The following is a 17,115-nucleotide window of genomic DNA, read 5'->3' as shown; positions in this document are numbered from 1 at the left end:
AGGCTACCCCAATCTCATCAGATCTTGGAACTCAGAAGGGTCAGCCCTACTCAGTATTTGGACCGGAGACCATTAAGGTATCTATGCATAGGCAGGCAATGACAAATCACTTCTGAATGTCTCCTGCCTTGAAAATGCTACAGGTTCTCCAAAAGTCAGCTGCAACTTTATGGCCAATATATATATATAGATAAGGGATGCACTTGTTGTGATTTACCTGTTCCACCTCTTGTACGCAGAGTGCCAGTATGTGATGAGGAGTTGACACCACCAAAGACTGTCAATCCTTGCCCTCCAGCTGTGGGGAAGTTGTTGTAATTTGGAATTGAAGTCACGCCAAAGCTTGGGTAATGCTGTGGAGTTGGATCTGTCCCATAACGATAACCTGAACTCTGGTTTAAGCTGCCATCTCTCTCCTCTGTCAGTTTTGTTGCTTCTTTATCCTTACATTGCACACAGCCCATTATCTAAAATCCTGGAATATATAAAAAGGAAATATACTGCTTGTTAACATAGCTCCTAGTATTCATACTATGATCCCTATAGACTGAAACTTGTCTTAGGAAGCTCACAGGCATCAAATAGTTAACCGCATAAACAGCAGTTTCTTGAACTTTCAGATTGACTACTGCATTTCAGTAAAAAATATAGGTCACCAAAGTAGATTCTTTTAAGAGATATACTCAGTTCTGGCACAGCCAAAGCGCACTTCTTATATTGCTTATGCCGGGCCTTGGATTGCTAAAATACAGATAAGCACAAAGGATAAACTGCAAATTAAAAGGATGTGAAAGTACAGAGAGGGCAACCAAGATGATTAAGAGGCTGGAGTACCTTTCCTGTGAGGAAAGGCTGAAGACTCTGGGACTTTACAGTTAAGGAAAAAGACAACTAAAGGGGGATGTGATATAGGGCTATAAAATTATGCTTTTGTGGCTAAACAGACCTTTCTGCTCAGAAGCACCCAATGAAATTGATGGGCAATGAGTTCAGGACAGACAAAAGGAAATATTACCCAATGAGGAATTAAATTGTAAGATGTGACATTCACTTCCAGTGAGTATAGTAACGCCTATACCAATTGAATACCAGATCAGACCTTCAAGGCCATATGCAGTCAGGGTCCTGCATACCTCAAGGGCAATCTGTTTGTCTATACCAGGGGTAGTCAAACTGCGGCCCTCCAGATGTCCATGGACTACAATTCCCAGGAGCCCCTGCCAGCAAATGCTGGCAGGGGGCTCCTGGGAATTGTAGTCCATGGACATCTGGAGGGCCGCAGTTTGACTACCCCTGGTCTATACAAACTCACTCTCTATATTCCAACAACTAGGTAATTCCTGGCCCCAAAGAAATCTGTCTGGCCTCGACCAGAGCCAGAGTGTTCTCCTCCATGGCCCCAACCTGGTAGAATGAGCTCCCCAAAGAGATCAAGGCCCTACCAGAATTCAAACAGTCCTTTAGGGCCAGCAAAATGGAGCTCTTCCACCAGCCTTGGGATGAAACCGACAATGAGGACCCAGACCAACTGCCAGGAGACTACAACACCTGAGACCAAATGACCCCATCTGTTAGACTGTTCTCTGTGATCTGTTGTTATATCTCCTTTTTCAATTGTTTACAAATGATACCAGTGTTACAGTCTATTTTTTTCAAGTTCTTTGTTCCATGTACACTGCCCTGAGATGCCAAGTGAGGGATAGTATAAAAATCGAACGAATAAATGAATAAAGGACATAAGCATAACCTTGTTTAAAATGGGTTAGATAGATCCATGGAAGACAGCTCCATCAATGCCTGTTAGCCCTAATGAGTAAAGGGAACCTCCACAGACAGAGACAGCAAACTTCTGAATATCAGAGGCTATGAAGCAACTTTAGGGGAATGCCTCTATGCCCTGTTTGCAGGCACTCCAGTGTAACTGGTTGGCCACCATGTTAAACAGAATGCTGGGTGAGATGAAGCACCAGTCTGATCCAGCAGGGCTCTTTTTATGCTCTTATATTCTAATTATTTCTGAATCTAGTGGTATTAGGCCACCTTTAATCTATTTCAGACTATGAAAATGTTCTGCTGTTGTCCTGCTTTGTTTCCCACACACACCATGTCTGCACCACCCATCGACAGAAGCATCCCACATCTTTGTAGAGGCATTGACAAGCATGGTGAGGATTCAACTTCCAGCCTATCCACTCCTATCAGGTGAATCTCAGGATATTGTATTGACTTTAAGACCTAGATGGGAAATATATCATCAAGGCACAGATTTTCTCTCTCATTTGTACTATTCTCACTTTTGCCCTGTCTCTTATACCACTTTAATTGCATTTGATAAAATGTCAGATTCTGAATTTAGCAAGGATATGCTTTACTGCAGAGGAAGGGAAGGATTTGACTCAAAAGTACTGTTCACATGCTGAGCAAGCAAGAATGTGAATTATTAACTGCAACTTGCCAAAAACAAAAAAGGACAAAGAAAGCAGTCATTTAAGAACAAGTGCCAAATCAATAAGCATCTTGGAAAACTACGGCAACAATGAATACGTACACAAGCCATCCAAATGTTAAGAACTCAGGTTTTTAAGAGAGTTAATAGTGACATCAGTATAATAGATAGGTCTTAAATGAATGGATTGTAGCCAATTTCTTTCTTTTACTTGTTTTTTGCTTGTGTGTGTTTTCTTTGCGATTAGGAGGAGTGGGTAGGGAAGTCTGATGGAGAGGTTATTTCCCTTTTCTATAGTCAATTCCTACTTGGCTCCAGTGTGTGGGCTGTACATGTATAAAGGATGCTTGATTACAGGACCTTGTAAGATGTGACAGAGGGTGTAACCTACATGTTTCTTTTCAAGCCAATACTTTAAAAGGTTCTCCATTCCTCGCTTGAAGACACCAGCTAAGCATGATATCATCGGCTGCTAGTTAAGATTCAGAAGAAACTAAAAGCACATTGCTGGGCTTGATTCAAAAAGACTCTAGGGGTTTTGTATATAATTACATCTCCATTCACAGCTTTATATTGAGCATAAGGCTGTTTTTTGCCTTTAATATGGCTTCTCTACACAAAGCATAGCCATTAATGCTTCATAAAGCCAGAAACCTGCATATTTCAACCAGCAATGATGATATCATTCAACAAAATCTGCAGATCATTTACACTAGAGCCTTTGGAGATTTATATCCAACAATCTGTGTTGTTTAACTTACAGTAAACAGGTTTCTTAGAGTAAATCTATTAAATGACATACTTCCCCTCAGATCTCTATATTGCCAAGTCATATAACTGTTGGATAATTTGTTATGAATATTATGAGTAACTTTTATAAAAAGATCAATCTTGATGCACTTCTCCACAGAAAATGAGGTTTAAAATTTTAATTTAAGTTTATAGAAGCATTGAGTGCACATTTGGTTTACTCTGGACTTTTCTGTATAGGTTTTCCCCATCATTCTGACTTCATAATGCTTTGCTTTATTCCCTGATTTTTGTGCCCTTAGCTTTTACATGGTTTTTGTCCCCCCCCCCCCCAGTTCTTTTGAGATCAGTTTTGAGCCTTTGGGAAAGGGCAGACTATAAATGGAATAATAAATAAATAAAACAAATGTATACACTTTTAACCTGAATTTTCCCCTGGAAGCCCATTTGAGTCTTTTCCCTGTGAGTAATGTTACTGCCAATCTTCTTTGTCCTGCCCACTCCCATCCACGTCCAGCCCACTTTTTTGATGAATGGATGGTCAGCATAGTCAAGCCACTCCCTCTCCTCTTCCCTCACCCTGAAGTGGAATGGTTTAGTTTTGTTTTTTTTAAGGCATTAAAATACCGATATAATTATAGTGGTGTGATGGCAGTATGAGCAGATTCTCTAAATTCCCAGTTTCCACCATAAAAAAAACAGGAAGTGTCTAATCTCTTCCCTCAATAAGATATAAGGAAACAGGCATATTTCAGCAAGGGAAGGCTCCAGAGTAGGGGTTCCAAAATGGGAAATACACTCCCCCCCCCCAGAGTAGTGAGAGGATCCAGGGGGGTGGTGAGGAATTTGGGGGCAGCAGTCTGACTCTTCCTGCTGCAGCTGCATTTTCCTAGCGAGAGACATTCCAAGATGGTTTGCTATTGCCTCCTTCTAGGTAGGGCACAGATACATTAAATAAATAAATGTATGATGTTAGTAGATGACTGATCTTACTACTGAGTAGTAGTAAATTCTGAGTAGGTTTATTAAAGTGGACTATAACAGCAACACATTTGGTTTGTCTATACTGAGGTGCCAATCATGCCAATCATAGTAGATAAAAATACACAACTTTGGAAGTTATTTACTCACTTCATTTATACCTGGCATTTACCCTCCCCCAACGCTTTTTGTTTTCTCTTCTCCATTTTACGCTTACTCTGTCAGGCAGGGTATGCTGAGAGTTTGACTAGTGAAGATCACCTAACCAAGTTCATATTGCAAGCAACATATTTTTTCGTTTGTTTGCCTCTTCCCCTTCATTTCTTATTTTAATTACTTCTACTTTCTTCATTTGGTTGAATTTTTTATATGTGTTACCTTTACTATACATTGCTATAATCTTACTAGGATATGTTGCTTACTAGGATATCTTGGTGCACTGAACAGAACTTGAGCCTGCTGTTTTTCAAGCGCACTGTTACTGTGATGCTTACTTTTTTGAAACAAACATTTAAAAGAGAAAAAAATCATGTTATGATGTTGAAGCACACCTGGGCAGCAGCATTCAGTAAAAGGAAAAATACATTTCTAGACCTTTAAATACATTTCTATAATCTTTTGATCTGCCTTTCCTCCCATTTACTGTGCTATATGAATGTTTAATGGATGAGACCAGGCTCTGAGAGAAACAAAATCCTACTTGGGATGCAAAACCCTGAAAAAAGGTTAAACATGATTCATTATTATGTAAAAGAATTCATGATGCTTCCCAAAGAAGTGGTACTCATATAGGTCATGGTACTCTACCTATATGACCGAGCTATTTATATGACCTATGGGTAGATAGGTTCATAGATGATATTGTGGTACTAGCTCAGTGAGAGGCCAAGCTTACAGAAAACTCCATTCCTCTAATGTGAGGAATTACTAGAAAGTTCCACTAAGCAAGAGCATCTACAAATGTTGTCAGCCCACCTCAGATTAATGTAACACAATTCATAATTACAACTTTTTCTCAAGCATTTAGCAAGGACTAATGTGTATTTAAAGCAAACCTTCAGGTGAGTTTAGCTGTATAAAAGGGGCATTTAGAACATATATATGAAACACAATAGAAAAATAGTGGTTCCAAGGGCATTAGAAAAATAGACTCATTTTACAAAAACAGTAACAATTGAGGCAAACTCACAGAGAATCAATGACTCCAGGGAAGACTTTCTAATAACTCAAAAACACACAGGGAAAATAATTCAGGAAAGCTAGTTAATGAATCATAGAATCATAGAATCATAGAGTTGGAAGGGGCCATACAGGCCATCTAGTCCAACCCCCTGCTCAACGCAGGATCAGCCCTAAGCATCCTAAAGCATCCAAGAAAAGTGTGCATCCAACCTTTGCTTGAAGACTGCCAGTGAGGGGGAGCTCACCACCTCCTTAGGCAGCCTATTCCACTGCTGAACTACTCTGACTGTGAAAAATTTTTTCCTGATATCTAGCCTATATCGTTGTACTTGAAGTTTAAACCCATTACTGCGTGTCCTCTCCTCTGCAGCCAACAGAAACAGCATCCTGCCCTCCTCCAAGTGACAACCTTTCAAATACTTAAAGAGGGCTATCATGTCCCCTCTCAACCTCCTTTTCTCCAGGCTGAACATTCCCAAGTCCCTCAACCTATCTTCATAGGGCTTGGTCCCTTGACCCCAGATCATCTTTGTCGCTCTCCTCTGTACCCTTTCAATTTTATCTACGTCCTTCTTGAAGTGAGGCCTCCAGAACTGCACACAGTATTCCAGGTGTGGTCTGACCAGTGCCTTATACAAGGGGACTATGACATCTTGTGATTTCGATGTGATGCCCCTGTTGATACAGCCCAAAATGGCATTCGCCTTTTTTACCGCTGCATCACACTGCCTGCTCATGTTTAGTTTACAATCCACAAGTACCCCAAGGTCTCGTTCACACACAGTGCTACCTAGAAGCGTATCCCCCAGCCAGGACACATGTTTTTCATTTTTCTGACCCAGATGCAGAACTTTACATTTATCTTTATTAAATTGCATCTTGTTTTCATTTGCCCATTTTTCCATTGTGTTCAGATTTCGTTGAACTCTGTCTCTATCTTCCGGAGTATTTGCCAGACCTCCCAATTTGGTGTCATCTGCAAACTTGATGAGTAGTCCCTCTACTCTACAGAGTAGAGTTCAAATCTCACATACACATTCTATAGTTAACCTTTTTTGCCTAATTTACAGATGACAGCTGTGACATTGAGATGTAAAAGCTGAGCCAAACAGGCTAGGGAATCCATGACAAAATACTCAAGTGCAACCAATTTAGAAAGTGATCCAAATATAGATAGATGGAAGCCCCAAAATATCCACAATGCAAACAAACTACAAACTGTATGTCATCTAGCCCGCACAAACGGAAGACTACATTGGGTGGCTGTTTACCATTATTGTTAGCCATCGAGAGTGTGATCTTGATGGGCCATGCCACAAAGAAGTAGGCAGAGGCTCAAATTCACTTGTCTCTCCAGCAAAGACAGGAACAACTGCATCCACAGCCCCAAAAGTCCTCTTGGGCTTCCTTTCATTTGCATGCTGTATGAAAACCAGTGTCTTGCTTGCTGCAAAAGCAATGGCTAGGCAGTGTCTTCAACCTGATGCTGTATTCCTGAAATTCTAGCATTCACATCTCAGACATCGCTCAGTTAACTGGATTAGATGGTTATCTAAATATTTCAGCCTTACATCTTGGGATCGTTTTTTCTGGAGTTTATCCCTTCACTTAAGAAATGCTAATTAACCCCCGCCATCAAGTTTCCATAAATTCAACTTTAGTGAATCTATAACCATTATTGGGCTAAAATGACTTCACCAGCCACAACTGCAACAACTAGTGCATACTACCATAATGAACCAAAGAAATCAGAATTAGTATTAAGGCAACAGATTTTAATCTCTTGCTTGGTGTTTGTTCAATAGTCTGAACAACAGATTATATCTGAACCAAAGATTTCTACTTGAAATCTTTTAATATATGAGATGATGTGTGCCATATTCCCTATCTATGAGATTCCCTATATATGAGATGGTGTGTTCCATATTCATAGAACCATAGAATCATAGAATTGGAAGGGGCCATACAGGCCATCTAGTCCAACCCCCTGCTCTACACAGGATCAGCCCTAAGCATCCTAAAGCATCCAAGAAAAGTGTGTATCCAACCTTTGCTTGAAGACTGCCAGTGAGGAGGAGCTCACCACCTACTTTGGCAGCCTATTCCACTGCTGAACTACTCTGACTGTGAAAATTTCCCCCCCTGATATCTAGCCTATATCATTGTACTTGTGGTTTAAACCCATTACTGCATGTCCTCTCCGCTGCAGCCAATGGAAACAGAATCCTGCCCTCCTCCAAGTGACAACTTTTCAAATACTTAAAGAGGGCTATCATGTCCCCTCTCAACTTCCTTTTCTCTAGGCTGAACATTCCCAAGTCCCTCAACCTTCCCAAGTAAGTAAAAATTATTTAATCAATAATAACATTTCCCATTTTCTTATTTGACATGACAATGTCTGGATGTATGAGACATTAGATTTTAGGTAACCTTTATTCCCTCTCCTGCTTCCACTCCCCGCTCCCCCAGCTACGTGGTAACTCATACAATATGGTGACAGTGATTGACTCACAACACAAAAATGACGTCAATTAATAAAACGTTTCCCATAGTTTTGGCTACACAGAAATAAAGGAACAAAAACTAGAAAAATTCAGACCAGGTCCCTCAAGAAATATGAAAAAAAAAACAACCTCAAAGCAGAATAATTTCCCCCCAAGAGGTAATTGGTTGTTGTTTCCTCCTGCTCACAAAAAGGGGCTAGCTTCTAGAGGAACAGCTGTGCACTGGGCACCCCCCCCCCCATAGACCCAACTCAGTGGGAAAGCCCCTTCAGTTAAGGGACTGAACTTCCAAAGCCTAGATGTTTCTCATGGTATTGCCAAGGGATACCTGTTGCTCATCCCAATCTGCTTTGTAAATGATATACAAGAAAAGACTGTTGCTTGGCCACAATTTCCTAACAACTGCCCAGAAGGAATATATAAAATCTTTCTTTGTTTCACCACACTCCCCATGTAGCTCAGGGTGGTTTACCCAGAACATGAACAGGTACAATGTACATTCAGTAATAGAGACAGTAGTAGTGGTGATAGGAGCAGTAACTGTAGTAACAGTAACAATCAATAGTAACAACAGCAGTAATAACTGAAACATTAATATACCAACTGTAACCCCATAGATTGGTCAATGCAGTATTGCCTCTTGATGTATTTATCTGTATGGGAATATCTGTATGGGAGGTATCTGCATATTGATGATATCCCAACCTGAACCTCTGCACCAGCTGGGCAAGAGATTGTGTGAAGATGTTAAGTAAGGTTGGAGAGAGGATTGCTCCCTGTGGGACTCCACATGTGAGATGGTGACAGCTTGATTGCCTCTCTCCAATTGCTACCCTCAGTCCATGACCCTGGAAAAAGGAGATCAGCCATTGGAGGACTGTCTCCCATATCCCAGTGCCGGCAAGGCGGTGAGTTAATACTGTATCATATAAGTAGATTTCTTTCCTTGAATTTCTTTGTGCTTTCCCAGTTGCTGCTTCCTGTTTTATGAAACAAAGGGTTCAGCATTTTGGGCCATTGGCTCAGCAATAAGGTGTACTTTTGAGATATTTGTGATGTCTGACCAGTAACTACAAAACAAGATAATAATACACAGTCCAGATCATGTGGGTGTGTACTCCAGAAAAACGAAGAACAAAGCCACTTGATCGCTATTTGCATGTAGGTTGTATTTGTGTCACGAAGCTGGCCATTTCAGATGTATCTTATAAAACATATTAAGAAAGATACATATTAAGAAAGAACTCTGAGAAAAGCTGACAAAAACTGAAGAAAGCTCAAGTAACAAGAAAGGACTTCTTCTAATAGAGAGTATCATCAGGGGTAAATATAGGGATGTGAGTTAATAAGAGGAAATATACACACATTCATCAAAAGCTGTCTTCCTAGTTTTGTTATTCAGAGAACCATCTCTCACATTTCTGTACTGAGGCAGTATTTTTTTGAAAACCCTCTAGGATATATTCACCACCAGCTGAAAAGAAACAGGAAAGTCAGTGTTCCATCTGGACAGCAGTAGCAAAAAAAACCTGACTTCATTTGCTGTACTTGTTTCAGGAACAGTCACTGTGATAGAACTGGCTTGGTGCCCATGAGTCAGGGGGTCACCTGGCAAATCCACAAGAAAACACATTAGCACAAAGTGGCTGTTTGAGCAGGCATGATCAAAAACTCTCCAGTGCAGCAAATGAAAGAGGAGGAGGCTCACCTCCAAACTCCTAACAAAAGGCCACTTTGCCACTCATCCTAGTTTGTACAGAGTTCTATTGCCAGCTAATTCTGTGAGTGTTAGGGCCTTTTATTTTTATTTTGTTAGAAATAGAGAATTCTTTTTTACTCTCTTTGCTTGTACCAATTTCAGTCAAGGAACAAAACAGTGCCCAGTGGGAAAAAAGAGTAACTGAAATACCAAAAAGAGTGCAGTGCATCAGTGGGCACAACCAAATCTGTGCATTAGAAATCTATCAGATGGGGAAATTGTTGGTTTTCAGCAAACTGATGTTGACTGAACAAAAATCACTTCTAGATATTACATCAAAAACAAATACCCTCCCAAACAAACAAGCAAAATACAGGTTTAGATTACATTAGGTGATACAAGAAGGGACCCACAAAGGCAGGTGGGGGGATCTCATTTCCCCCAATATCCCCTCTCCCACTACTTCCTCCTTCCTTCATTCTGGCAGCCCCCTAATCCAGTGGTCCCCAACCTTTTTATCACCGGGGACCGGTCAGCGCTTGACAATTTTATTGAGGCCCGGGGGGGGGGTAGTCTTTTGTTGAGGGATGTCGGTGCCGCCTGAGCCCCTGCTCCACTTGCTTTTCCACCGGCACCCCTGACTTCCCACCGCCCACTGGGGGGTGCTGCCTGCAGCAGCTGCACGGTGCCACAGCAGGGGGAGCCCCAGACATGTCAGCCATTGGAGAGCACCAAAGGTGAGCCAGCGGCAGAGTGGCAGGGCAGTCCCCAAGGCAGCAGCCAGGGAGGAGGAGGAGCCGCAGCCCGGTACCAAATGATCCACGGACCAGTGCCGGTCCCCGGACCGGGGGTTGGGGACCACTGCCCTAATCCACCCACATTTCTGTGTTCCTTATTTCCTTCCAACCTACCAGACAATCTACCTTTTCTTTGCCTCCCATTTTCAGTTATATTTACCTTCATTTATACTTCATTTATACTTCATTCAGAGGGCGTCACCCCAAGGGTCAGACATGACTCGGTGCTTGCACAGGGGATACCTTTACCTTTACCTTATACTTCATTTATCCTCTGGAATTACAAGTCATCTCCAGACAAAAGAGATCAGAGAAAATGGCTCCTTTAAAGGATGGACATCATAGCATTATACTCCATTCCCTTCTTGCCCCAAATCCCACCAAATACTAAGGCTCCAGGTATTTTCTAACCCAGAGCTGACAACCCAACTTCTGTATAATGGCTGCTGTTGAATAATAGTGAGCAGCTGAGCCTGAATCTAACATCCTCAGTCAAAGGAAAAACAACCCTAGAAATGGGCCTGTGCCCTCCTCCTTTTATTGAGAGAAACCAAGGCTCGGAGGCTGGCAATATTGTTGCAGTTGCCCAGCTCCAATCTTCAGGTGAAGTCATGTTGAGAATTAAATATATTGTTGATCTAAAGTACAGAATCACTTAAAGCATTACTCAGTATTTCTTCTTCTTTGCAAAAGAAATAGGTCACAATTAGCATATATACTCATACTGGAAGAAGCAATCCTTCTGTTGTATTGGGCTCCAAGCAGTATTAGGGTTTAAACTGAGACCAGAAACACAGAAACAGACAATATTATTATTTATTATTTATTACATTTATATACCGCCAAACCCAGCATGCTGGCTCATGGTGGTTTACATCCAATAAAACAGCATAAAAACATCAGATAACCCCATAACCCATCAAAATTACATACATCAAACCCCAAAATACACAGATCGATGGTGGTCAAAACAGTAATGAATAATGAATAATGAATAAAATGAAATCCAATAGGGACAAATGTAAAGTTCTGCATTTAGGTAGGAAAAATCATAGACCAATATAGGATGGGGGAAGACTTGTCTTGGCAGTAGTATGTGCAAAAAGGATCTAGGAAGCCTTAGTAGACCATACATTGAACATGAGTCACCAGAGTTCAAAAGCCTCAATTCTTTGACGCTCGGCCTTCCTTATGGTCCAACTTTTGCAGCCATACATTGCAACTAGGAAGACCATAGCCTTGACTAAACGCACTTTTGTTGGCAGGGTGATGTCTCTGCTTTTTAGGATGCTGTCTAGATTTGCCATAGCTTTCCTCCCCAGGAGCAAGCGTCTTTTAATTTCTTTGCTGCAGTCCCCATCTGCAGTGATCTTGGAGCCCAGGAAAATAAAATCTGTCACTACCTCCATTTCTTCCCCATCTATTTGCCAGGAATTGAGAGGACTGGATGCCATGATCTTCGTTTTCTTGATGTTGAGTTTCAAGCCAACTTTTGCCCTCTCCTCCTTCACCCGCATCAACAGGCTCTTTAGTTCCTCTTCACTTTCTGCCATTAGAGTGGTATCATCTGCATATCTGAGGTTGTTGATATTTCTTCCTGCAATCTTGATCCCAATTTGTGACTCCTCTAATCCCGCCTTTCTCATGATGTGCTCCGCATACAAGTTAAATAGGCGAGGCGACAGTATACAGCCTTGCCGAACTCCTTTCTCAATTTTGAACCAATCAGTGATTCCATGTTCAGTTCTCACTGTTGCTTCTTGACCTGCATATAAATTTCTCAAGAGACAAATAAAATGCTCTGGTATTCCCATCTCTTTAAGAACTTGCCACAATTTGTTGTGCTCCACACAATCAAAGGCTTTAGCATTGTCAATGAAGCAGAAGTAAATGTTCTTCTGGAACTCCCTAGTTTTCTCCATGATCCAACGTATGTTGGCAATTTGATCTCTAGTTCTTCTGCCTCTTCGTAATCCTGCCTGTACTTCTGGAAGTTCTCGGTCCACATATTGCTGGAGCCTAGCTTGTAGGATTTTGAGCATAACTTTGCTAGCATGAGAAATGAGTGCAATGGTGCGGTAGTTTGAACATTCTTTGGCATTTCCCTTCTTTGGGATTGGAATGTAAACTGACCTTTTCCAATCCTGTGGCCATTTCCTGCATTCTGCAGGGGGTTGGACTAGATGACCCTGGAGGTACCTTCAAACTATGATTCTATGATTTTATGGAAGAATAAAAATTAAAACATAATATACTGTACCATCTTTCCAACTGTAGAGTTGGCTATTTTCCCATTCATTTCCACACGTGTATAGATAACAATAAAAGTTGTACCTGCCAGTGGAGCCTGATTACTCAGCCAACTGCAAATCTCACAATGATGAGCCTGGAAGAGATGGGAAGGGGAGGTGCCCTGAGTGGGCATGTACACACCTATGCTTTCCAACTTCCGTTCTACAAGTGGAACCACTAAATCAAATTAATATTCTATCACCTTGCAAGCAAAGGAGAGGGAGAATCCTTTTACTACTTTGACAGATCATGGGAAATCGTTAACTCTCCACCCCCACACTTCTGTTCATAATATTAACAAGAATTTCCTACTATACCTACTATTAAGTATGTTCTAAGTAGCCAACCAGAGATGATTCAAATGAGTAGGTGTGTTGGCCTGAAGTAGCACAATAAAATCAGAGTCCAGTAGCACCTTTAAGACCAACAAAGATTTATTCAAGATGTGAGCTTTCGAGTGCAAGCACTCTTCCTCAGACTATGAACTGACCATCATGACAGTGGGAATATATAAGCAAAAGCTAATCCTGTTACATTAGTAAACTGTGTCACAGCATCCAAATATAGCCATATGATAATTCTTTGCTAAAGCAGCCAATCAGACCCCTCGAATTCAGTTAGTGTTCACAAAAGCATATATGAGAAATAAAACTGTCAATGCCAGTGATCAATGGCTTCCACAATACCATTTACTACTGGCCCCAGCTGTCTCCACACTAGTGTGAAACATTATTACAAGTAGAAGCTGAGCTGGCAGCTATCTTGTCCTGGGACCAGAGAGTTGAATTCAAAATTACATTATCTATTACTAACAGTCACATAATCCCAATTAAAATAAATTGTGAGGAATGTGGATACACAAGTTAAACAAGGTTAGCACGCATAGTGAGATGAAAAAACCTTTGTCCTTGTTGAGTCCAGGGTATGTCAAAGTATTGAGTGTTGTAATAACTTGCATTTCTACAATCCCCCTCTTTTGCAATAAAGCAGCTACTTTCAGATCCCCTATTGAATGTCCTGGAATGCTGAAGTGTTCCCCTACAGGTTTTTCAATTTTGTGGCTTTTGATGTCAGACTTATGCCCATTAATTCTTTGGCAGAAGGTCTGACCTGTTTTCCCTATGTAGAGAACAGAGGGACATTGTTGGCACTTGTTGGCATATACTAAGTTAGAAGATGAGCAAGTGTATAAGCCTTTGATGGTATAGGTGATGTTGTTAGGTCCAGTAATTGTGGCATTGGAGTGTATATGGCAGCAAAGTTGGCATCTGGGTGTGTTGCTGCAAGCTCTAGTACCAGTTCACATTTGATGCTGCATTGTTGTGGGTGAGAAGCTGTTTGAGATTGAGGGGCTGTCTATGTGAAAGAAAAGGTTTACCCCCCAGTGCTTGGGAAAAACTGTTATTTTCTAGTAGGGGTTGTAAGTCACTGATGATGCATTGTACTGTCTTGAGCTGAGAGCTATATGTAACCACTACCTTATACCAAAAGCCTACTGACTAATAAACGTACCGGCATGCCTCCAGATGCCATCCTAAACATACCAAACAATCCATTGTATACAGCCAGGCCCTATGTTACAACCGCATCTGCTCCAGTCCCACGGACAGAGATTCCCATCTAAATGATCTACAACAAACCTTTTTGGAACTAAAGTACCCAGCTAGTGAGGTCAAGGAACAGATTAACAAAGCCAGAAGGATACCAAGAGAAAACCTGTTAGAAGACAGACCCAAAAGAGGAAACAACAGAACACCACTAGTGGTTACATATAGCTCTCAGCTCAAGACAGTACAACGCATCATCACCTGGCAGAAGAGCTCCATCTTGCAGGTCCTGTGGAACCCAAAGATGTCCAGCAGGGTATGCAGCTCGTTTGGGAGCTCATTCCACCAAGTTGGGGCCAGGACTGAAAAGGTCCTGGCCCTGGTCAAGGCTAGACACAATTCCCAGGGCCCTGCAATCTTCAGCAGATTCATACCAGCAGAGCAAAGTGCCCTGCGGGGGCATAAGAAGGTAAGTGGTCCCTCAGGTGAGTAGGACCCAAACCGCATATAACCTTAAAGATCAAGACCAGAACCTTGAACTTGATCTGGAAACAAACTAGCAGCCAGTGCAGCTGCCTCAGCAATGGCTGGGCAGGGGTCCTCCAAGATGATTTAGTGAGGACCTGTGCAGCCACATTCTGCACCAATTGTAATTTCCGGGTCAAGGACAAGGGTAGACCCGCATAGAGCGAGAAGTCTAATCTGGAAGTGACTGTTGCATAGATCACTATGGCTAGGTGTTCAGGGGGCAGGTAGGGTGCCGGTAGGCGTGCCTGGCATAGGTGGAAAAACACTGTCCATGCTACCTTCATGATCTGAGTCTCCATGGAAAGCCTCCACTCCCATATTCCTGGCCAATGGTGCAGCTGTCCATTGCTCCCCATCCATGTGGGGCAAACACACTTCCTGATCCTCCCCCCGTCTTTCTAGCCACATAACCTCCATTTTGGAAAGGTTGAGTTTCAAGTGACTCTTCCTGATCCATCCAGTCACTGCTTCCAAACAACTGGCAAATGTTTCAGGGGGAAGATCTGGCCAGTTGTCCATCAGGAGAGAGAGCTGCATGTCATCCGCATACTGGTGACTTCCCAGCCCATAACTATGGACCAACTGGGCCAGAGGGTGCATACAGATGTTAAACAAGGCAGGGGAGAGTATCGCCCCCCTGAGGCACCCCACAAGGGTGCCTTTTATCATTTTCAGCTTTTAAAAACTGCCCAGTGTATTTTTTTTATTTTAGATTTCATATTTTTTTCTCTAAATTTCAGGCCCCTTTCAGGCTTGTGGAAAGATCTGTTTTGCCCATTCACAGATCCAGTTAGCTTATTTGAGTATCCAAAGATGAAGGTTTATGCAGCGTGCAATGCTGCAGCCTATTCCAATCACTAACAATTGCTAGCTTCTGCATAATCTGTGCCTCATTGCTTACATTTCTCCAGCTGCTGAGACTCAATCCTGCATCAGGATATCATCTCTCTCAGTAGGTAGCTGACATCTAGCCTTAAGCAGGTGACCCTGAAGCGCTGGGAACAGGCAGCTGACTTTCATCTTGTGGATCAGAGCTGAGAGGTGGAGTTCTTGGCTGTAAGTCTTGACATGCTTGCACCTCCTCCTCTTGTTTGTCAGCTTCTGCTGGCTCTGGCCTGGCTCTGCTGGTCCCTTCTTCCTCTGAAGAGTCCTCCACGTTGCTAAGTCCTGACTGACCCATGATAGGATAAAGATGACCACAAAGGCATTTTTAGGTGGCTACCTTGTGTTCAGAATGCAGGAGCCATAAAATAAAATAAAGTGACATAAGGCTTGCCACCAGTTAATACCTATTTTATAAGATGTTATCTTCAGCTAAAATAATCATAAGGTATGTGTGTGGTACACATAAAAGTATGTGTGTGGTACACACACACACTGTTTTGGAACGGCTAAATTCAACTTGCAAGCTGAATGCTAGTAAATAGGCTGGAACCCGTAACCCTAAGGAATCATAAAGAAAAGTTCTTTAGCTGCAGGAATCTCCCTATCCAGCAACCCATCTGCCAGTGTGTACATTTGGTATGCTTCAAGGACACAGTGTGAGCTTTTGTTCTCCTTCATGTGGGACCATTGCCAGGAGCTTCAGTCCCATCAATGAGCATGGGTGGGTAGTAGCCGAGTTGGAGAGGAGGGGAGTTGTTTGGCCTGTGGCAGCTGCTGTCTCTAGTTCATTTTGATTCCTGGAATGAATCCCAGGCAGCACAATAACAAGCAGCAGCTATAAAAGCTACAATAAAGACAAATAAATAAGTGGAAATATACTTTATCTGAAAGCTGAATCATGTGTTTAAGATAGAATCATAGAATCACTGAGTTGGAAGGGGCCATACAGGCCATCTAGTCCAACCCCCTGCTCAACGCAGGATCAGCCCAAAGCATCCAAGAAAAGTGTGTATCCAACCTTTGCTTGAAGACTGCCAGTGAGGGGGAGCTCACCACCTCCTTAGGCAGCCTATTCCACTGCTGAACTACTCTGACTGTGAAAACATTTTTCCTGATAAAAAATTATAAAATAGATATTTTAATGAAATGCATGCAAACTTCCAAGAGGGCTAATTGCCAATAGGGTTCTTAATCTGGAGTCTCAAAGACTAATGGTTCCTGCTCTCACAAACAATAACTTCTGATTTCTCAATTTGCCAGTCTCTACCAACAGGTGGCATGGATGTCAGTATCTTGGATTCTTCTGAGTCAGCTATAATGAAGAGGCTTAAAATTACTCAAACTAATTTCCAATACTTAAAACAATGTAGACAGTTGCGTCATATCATGTTTGTAGCAATAACTGTTTTGTTGTTTTTTCTGTACTGCTGTGATAATACAAAGAATATCAGACTATGTAAGAGAAACATACATTGTGGCACTTTGCTATGCCAGCTTCAGTCCT

The 17,115-nt window shown here is 41.9% G+C and overlaps 1 protein-coding gene across 9 annotated transcripts in view; it reads right to left on the bottom strand.

Annotated features, from left to right (window-relative positions):
- The window catches only part of FYN (FYN proto-oncogene, Src family tyrosine kinase), a 157,699-nt gene that overhangs the window by 37,267 nt on the left and 103,317 nt on the right, over positions 1-17,115 (bottom strand). For all 9 annotated transcript variants that reach the window (XM_077301863.1, XM_077301813.1, XM_077301839.1 and 6 more), the window contains one exon: positions 218-475. In XM_077301863.1, coding sequence (XP_077157978.1) covers positions 218-464 — 247 coding nt within the window. In that variant the 5' untranslated portion in view covers positions 465-475. The remainder of the gene's footprint in view (positions 1-217; positions 476-17,115) is intronic.

Source organism: Paroedura picta, chromosome 1 (genome assembly GCF_049243985.1).
Source record: "Paroedura picta isolate Pp20150507F chromosome 1, Ppicta_v3.0, whole genome shotgun sequence".
NCBI lineage: Eukaryota > Metazoa > Chordata > Lepidosauria > Squamata > Gekkonidae > Paroedura > Paroedura picta.
Note: the sequence above shows the minus strand (reverse complement) of the source record. Positions and strands in the feature narration are given on the sequence as shown.